The sequence below is a fragment of the Staurois parvus genome, unplaced genomic scaffold (assembly GCF_062004578.1).
Source record: "Staurois parvus isolate SC_StPar_1 unplaced genomic scaffold, SC_StPar_1.0 ptg000361l, whole genome shotgun sequence".
Lineage (NCBI taxonomy): Eukaryota > Metazoa > Chordata > Amphibia > Anura > Ranidae > Staurois > Staurois parvus.
Genome location: NW_028318157.1, coordinates 6055535 through 6063029, shown reverse-complemented (window position 1 = coordinate 6063029; position 7495 = coordinate 6055535). Strand labels below are relative to the sequence as shown.

Genomic DNA, 7495 nt, shown 5'->3' with positions numbered 1-7495 from the left:
AGTATTCAGCGGGTAATAATCCCCAATTCCCTGGTGGATTGCAGAGTACTCAGCAGGTAATAAGTCTCTATTCCCAGGAGTATTGCAGAGTGGCTGTGGGGGTCTCGCCTCAGCGTAGACCTCCCAGCAGCTGAGAGCAGACAGAACACTCAGGAGAGCCCTGCATCAGCCTTCTTAAGGCTTTTGCAGGATACTCCTGGTTGTCCTGGCAACGTCGGGCGGCATGCCTCGTTGCCTGGGCAACGAGGTACGCCCCCTTGACATGGGCCACGCTCTCAAGAGCGTGGCCTTTGTCTCCAGCAAGTGCAGGCACGGGAAATCTCGTGCCCGTGCCGCACTTGCCGAGGGGCGCGCGGCGTCAAGCCAGTGGCCCTGTCCCGGAACCTCCCTGCAGGAGGTCACCCCTCTCTGGGCTGTATGGCCAGGAGAGGCATGAATCTCGCCGCAGGGGGTCACCTTCCTCCCATCTGGCTGCACTGGATGGGAGGAAGTGACAAGCAGCAGGGGGGAGAAGGGACACTTCTCATCCCCTGCAGTCCAACTTCAAAGGGCTGCTACAGGATGAGAAGGGGGGGGGTGAGGGGACACAGGCACCAGGAGGGGGGGTGGGGGGTCCTTGGAGCAGGCACGCCGTGACAGGGGCTTACAACTGGCAGCTTTTATTAATTTACCTAAAGCCTTTATCCCAAAGGGAAAAATAAAAACTGTTGTAAATCAGAGGTCTCCAAACTTTCTGAACAAACGGTTTAATGTCCTTCAGACTTTGAGGGGGCTGGACTATGGCCAGTGTGAGTAGAAAATGCCCTGGCGTCAATGGGAATAAACAATGCCTCATCGCTGATATTAGTGAGAGGAATAGTGATCCATTGTTGGTAGTAGGGGAAAAAATAGTGCCCCGTCATTGGGATCAGGGAAAGGAACAGTGCTCCATTGTTGGTATCAGGGAAAGGAATAATGCCCCATCATTGGTGTCAGTGGGAAGAATAGCTCCATACCATTGGTGTCAGTGAGAGGAATAGTTCAATTACATTGGTGTCAGTGGTAGGAATAGTGCCCCATCATTGGTGTCAGTGGGAAGAATAGTTCTATAAAATTGGTGTCAGTTGTAGGAATAGTTCTATAAAATTGGTGTCAGTTGTAGGAATAGTGCCCCATCATTGGTGTCAGTTGAAGGAATAGTGTCCCATCATTAATGCCAGCTGTAAGAATAGTGTCCCATCATTGGAGTCAGTTGTAGGAATTATTATTATTATACAGGATTTTTATAGCGCCAACAGTTTGCTCAGCGCTTTTGTTGTCAATTGTAGGAATAGTGTCCCATCATTGGTGTCGGCTGTAGGAATAGTGTCCTATTGTTGGCATCATTAAAAGTAATTATACCCCATTGTTGGTGTCATTAGATGGAATAGTGCCCTGTATCAGTCAGTGGAATAGTGCCCCAAGGGCCTGATAAAGGCATGCAGTTCTGAGACCACTGCTGAAAATACTTAAAAGGTATTAGCTGGAGATCAGCTTTAGTTTGATAGTCAAGTGCATTTAAATTCTCTAGCGCATCTAACACTACCCTCTCCAAAGGTCAAATAATGCTGCTGTTCAAAGGTGTCTCCATAGCTCCTTTATCCAGAGTGCTGGAGACACTGTAAGAAAGAAAGTGTGTTACTGGCCAGATCCCCAGGTGAAAATAAAGGAAAAAAGCCTAAAAGGGAAAACTAATGCAGCCATCACATCTAAGAACTGGTAAGCTGCAATGTATTACATTTTTGTTTTGAGGTTTAATACCACTTTAACTTCTCTTATGTGTTCTTTTTGGGTCTGCTAAATATATAATTGAAAGCATTGTGTTTTAACTGTTCAATAAGTGCATCGATTTTATCTTCCAGAAAAGCAGTGAGCTGATAATTCTGTACTCTTAGTCTCTGCTGACTGTTATCAGTTACCATTGTTACCAGATGCCTCTGTGAACTGCAGTTCTAAAACACTTCCTGTCCTAGGCTGACAATGGTGATCATCTATAGATAACGGTGCAGCGAGTGAATGTTGTCCCATCAGGACAGGAAGACGGTTCTAAAACACTTTCTGTACTAGGGTGACAAAAGTACTCCTCTATAGATACAGTACAGTGAGCTCTGTGTTTCTCTTTCAGCATGCTATAGAGCAACCATTACATGCAGGGACTAAGTTGTGTCTGCCTACACTGTGCATATCAATAGAAACCAACAGCCTTGTAGCCTAGAATGTCAAGGCACCCTCTTCTTCCTTCTCCCTCCAGTCTTCTCCAAGTTAACAAACTGACACTAGACTGTACTGCCCACTGTTAACCCTTTCCTGTGAAGTCCAGGAAAGCAGCACTGAGAGCACAGGAGCCAACAGCATTGAACATTGTAAACTGTAATTGCTGGGATAAGAATTTATCCAAATAGTTTACTGGGCAATGTCATGATCACCTCTCATCCAATCACAGAACACCTGTTCAGTAAAAAGAAAAAAACGACAATTTATGAATGGAGGAGATGGAGTGCAAGCAACCCACATAGCCTTCACCGTATGCGTTATATGAGAGCCGGAATTGTAAGTGTCAGCACTGGAAGTTTGTTATTGTATTATCGAGGCTTGCTCTGTTATCAGGGCTTAATTAAATGAACAGTCTTATGTAACACAGCAGTCATCCGTACCTCATTATTGGTACATAGCAAATATCCAAAAATCTTTTTTGCTGACTTCACTTTTAAACTTGTAAGCTATGCAACTGAAACATCTGTGAAACGAAAAAGTGTTCTGGCACCTAAAAGTGGAGAGTGCAAAATCTGGTGCAGCTCTACACAGAAAACAATCGGCTTCCAGGTTTTATTGTCAACACTTAACTAAAAAAAGCTGAAGTTAGAAGCACAGCTGCACCAGATTCTGAGTGCTCTACTTTTAGTAAATCTACCCCAAAGTATTTGTAGAGCCAAATCATTTTTGTTTGTTTTGTATTATGGATTAGTATCCCTGCCAGGTTTTTATTGCTGTGTGTGTCCTTGCTGTGTCCAATCACAACTGATCACCATGTAAATACACTTGCCGGTTATCAGCAGTACTTTCCTCACTCTGTCACAGTGTGAGGAAAGTACTGCCGATAACCGACAACTGTCAAAAGAGACATCTGCATTGATTATCAGTGCAGCCCCAAAAGTGTCAGTACCCAGCAGTGCTGCCCATCAGTGCTCCCCAGAAGTGTTTCCCAGCAGTGCCCAACAGTGCTGTCCAGCAGTGCTGCCAATCTGTGCCCGTCAGTGCCACCATTCAGTGCCATCAGTTAGTGCCCTTCAGTCTACCGATTATTATTATTATACAGGATTTATATAGCGCCAACAGTTTGTGTATCGCTTTACAAAATGATTGTGTCCATCAGTGCCGCCTATCAGTGCACCATCATCAGTGCCTTCTCATCAATGCCCACCAGTTCTGCCTGATCAGTGCCATCTCATCAGTGATGCCGCATCAATGCAGCCTATCAGTGCTGCCTATCAGTGTCCATCAGTGCTGCCTATCAACGCTTGTCTATCAGTGCAGCCTCATCAATGCACATCAGTGAAGGAGAAAAATTACCTGTTTGCAAAAATGTTAGAACCATAACTAAGAAAAACATTTTTTTTCACAATGTTTTATTTTTTGCTCTATAAACAAACAAAAAGTAAACACCCAGTGGTGATTAAATACCACCAAAGAAAGCTCTGTTTGTGTGAAAAAAAAAATACTACAACATTTCATATGGGTAGAGTGTCGCATGACCGCACAATTGTCATTCAAAGTGCAACAGCGCTGATAGCTGAAAGCATTTCTGGCTGGGGGTGCTTGGGTGCAGTGCAGAATACATGCCTGAATACTATTTTTTTTTTTTTTTTAAAGCAGAGTTTAATGTCACTTTAGCTCCATGCACATTGGGTGTTTTAATAATGCTGTTAGTGTTAGTTGTTAAAAATGCAAGTTTTTCAGCGTTTTTAGTGTTTTTGCATTAGCGTTTAGCCGTATTTTGCCACATTTGCATTTTTAGCATTTTTTTTGCTTATTACACAAAAAAAATTTGCTGAAAAAAAGTCCAAAAATTCTGGTTTGCCACGTTTTGCCGCACTTTTCAGCATTAGTCGTCATGCACACTGGATGTTTTTATAGCGGCTGTTTTTGGCTTTTGACTTTTTTTTTGTACAGCCAGTAAACCCCCCCCATCATGTTCTCCTATGTGTCCATGCACACAGACTGTAATCAACGTTTTTTGGCAGGGGCGTTTTATGGCTGGAAAAAAACCCAAAACTAGTGGGTTTTTAGAAGGGTTTTTTGGCTGTAAAAACACTTTAACACTGACAAACGCAACAAAACATGGTAAAACGCAGCAAACCAGTGTTTTTGGACATTTTTTCATAAAACATTTTTTTTAAAAAACGCTAAAAACCACTAAAAATGCAAACATGAAAAAACGCAGCCAAACGCCGCTAAACGCTAATGCAAAAATGTTAAAAAAAATGTTAAAAAAAAGCTAGAAAACTCACATTTTTAGCATGACTTTACACAGCTAACATTACCAGCGTTATTAAAAGTGCATGGAGCCTTAGACTTTATTAAGGCTGGTAACGTTAGCTGTGTAAAGTCACACTAAAAACTTGAGTTTTTCACTGTTTTTTAGTGTTTTGGCATCAGCGTTTAGCAGCATTTTGCTGCGTTTTTTCACTTTTGCATTTTTTAGTTAAAAAAAGTCCAAAAACGGCAGTTTGCTGCGACTTACCGTCTGTTGGCACATTTTTCAGCGTTAGAGCGTTTTTACAGCTAAAAAACTCCTCTAGAAACCCACTAATTCTGGAGTTAAAAAAAAAGTCCAAAAATGGCGGTCTGCCACGATTTACCGCGTTTTGGCGCATTTTTCAAAACTCCTCTAGAAACCCACTAGTTATGGGGTTAAAAAACAGTCCAAAAACAGCGGCCTGCCGTGATTTACTGCGTTTTGGTGCATTTTTCAGCGTTAGAGCATTGCTACAACTAAAAAAATGCCTCTAGAAACCCACTAGTTCTGGGGGTTTTATCCAGCCAAAAAAAACGCTGATTACAGCTTGTGTGCATGGACACATAGGATAACATTCTGGGGAGTTTACTGGCTGTAGAAAAAACACCAAAAGCCAAAAACAGCCGCTGTTCGGGAAGAGTGAAATGGTACATCCCAGGGGCGGACTGACCATTTGGAAACTTGGGCACTGCCCGAGGGCCCGGGGTCAGTAGGGCGCTCCATGAGATGCCCCTGGTACCTTTTTCATAGGCTTTTTTGAGTTTGGGCAAGGACACAGGGGCCCCATGATACCCTATTGCCTGGGGGCCCCATGAGTTGTCAGTCCGCCCCTGGTACATCCTATGTATGACTATATTTATACAAAAACACATTTTCTTTGTACCTGACACAGCAGATCCCTCTCTGCATCTGTGTGATTGGAGGAGTGGGGTTGTCACATGTATGCCCCATGATCGGTGTCTGGGAGGAGAAGCCTCCATCCCATTCGTCACCCAGCTGAGGACACGCTATCCCTAGGAGGACTCCCGCGATCCCCGAGTCCTCCCCACACTGCCATGGAATTGTCGGGAGGCAGCAATAGAAGGAACGCTTCCCCTTTAAGACGAAGTAACTGCGCTGTGGCTCCGCCCCTCCCGGTGACACAGCACTTGTAAATGTCCTATCAGTAATTTAAAGCCCGGAGACTCCTCCCTGAAGTGAGGAACAGTGGGCTGATGGAAATGTAGTGAGCAGTCTGAGACAGGCACTGGGTGAATCATTAGCCAACTGCTACACTGGGATGCTTTTGTCTGGAGTCTAATAGGAAATACATTGATATACATTGCTAGACACAGCACACTGTCTGCCTCCTCCTGACCGCACAGGCTTCTTCGGGTTTTTGTTTTTTTTTTTACCTTGGGGCTTTTACCAATACACCAAAGTGGATGTAATATCTGGTGGATCTCCAGTCCAAAATGCTGCTGGTTTCCCAGCGCATAGAAGCACCACGCATGGAGCCTTACATACCAGTAAGTAACCTAGGGATCGCTAAAGTCTCCTTCTGTCTATTGATCCCCAGTGCCAGCTGGACCCCCCGAAGTGTCACTTCTAATGTCATCCAGCCCTGCATGTCTTCATCCACAAAGTGTGATTATTGATAAACATCATCCCTGCCTTGTAAACACTCTCCTGCCAGGCTCAGGGACTCGGCTCTCCTGTCTTTCCCCAAATGATACATTGTCAAAATAAAAATACCAAAAGCTCCATGATGGCAAAGTGAGAAAGATGCTGTGTGGACAGTTCAGAGCTGATGGCAGAGGCTGCTGTGTCCTTTTTTCTAGGCTGTGTGATTCCTCCTAGATTAATGCTGACTGCACAGAGACTAATGGGATTAAAATCTGCCAATAAACTCTGCCTTGAACGCTGGAATATCCCTGTGTACACACAGGCTGCCTCCCACCCTAATGATCGGGGGCTGTTTAGTGGCTTCAGCAATGGGCAATGTGTGGATGCCCCCCCTCCCCTCCCGCAGCATAGAAATCATTACAATGCTGTATACGAGTCCTTCACCCCCTCCAGTATGGAAATGGTTAAAATGCTGTAGAGGAGTCTCTTCACCCCTCCAGCATGGAACTGGTTAAATACTGTATATGAGTCCTTTCACCCCCTCCAGCATGGAACTGGTTAAAATGCTGTAGAGGAGTCCTTTCACCCCTCCCAGCATGGAAATGGTTTAAATGTTCTTCAGCCCCTCCAGCATGGAACTGGTTAAAATGCAGTAGAGGAGTCCTTTAACACCTCCCAGCATGGAACTGGTTAAAATACTGTATATGAATCATTTCACCCCCTCCCAGCATGGAACTGGTTAAAATACTGTATATGAGTCATTTCACCCCCTCCCAGCATGGAACTGGTTAAAATGCTGTAGAGTAGTCCTTTCACCCTCTCTGGCATGGAAATGGTTTAAATGTTCTTCACCCTCTCCAGTATGGAAATGGTTACATGCTTTAGAGGAGTCCTTTCACCCCTCCCAGCATGGAACTGGTTAAAATACTGTATGAGTCCTTTCACCCCTCCCAGCATGGAAATTGTTAAAATGTTGTATAGGAGTCCTTTCACCCCTCCCAGCATGGAAATTGTTAAAATGCTGTAGAGGAGTCCTATCATCCCCTCCAGCATGGAAATGGTTTACATGTTGTAATGGAGTCCTTCACCCCCTCCAGCATGGAAATGGTTACATGCTTTAGAGGAGACCCTTCACCCCCTCCAGCATGGAAATGGTTAAAATGCTGTAGAGGAGTCCTGAGTGTCATTCAGAGCCCTGCCATCACACAGATTCCGCTTCCCCAGCTTGAATGGGCTGGGAGTGTTGCATGCAGCCTATTAATCTCCCCGCTCCCATTACCCAGTAATAACCAGAATTACTTCATTTGTTGCTGTTCTGTGCAGGTCAGAGGTCGCCGGGGTGTCACTGGGAATGAA

General features: G+C 44.6%; 1 protein-coding gene across 1 annotated transcript in view; it reads left to right on the top strand.

Moving 5' to 3' along the window:
• Positions 1 to 5739: 5739 nt before the first annotated feature.
• MAMLD1 (mastermind like domain containing 1) overlaps positions 5740 to 7495 on the top strand; it is a 294012-nt gene continuing 292256 nt past the window's right edge. The window contains exon 1 of the mRNA XM_089684947.1: positions 5740 to 6042. Within this exon, the coding sequence (XP_089541073.1) occupies positions 5989 to 6042 (54 nt within the window). The 5' untranslated portion in view covers positions 5740 to 5988. The remainder of the gene's footprint in view (positions 6043 to 7495) is intronic.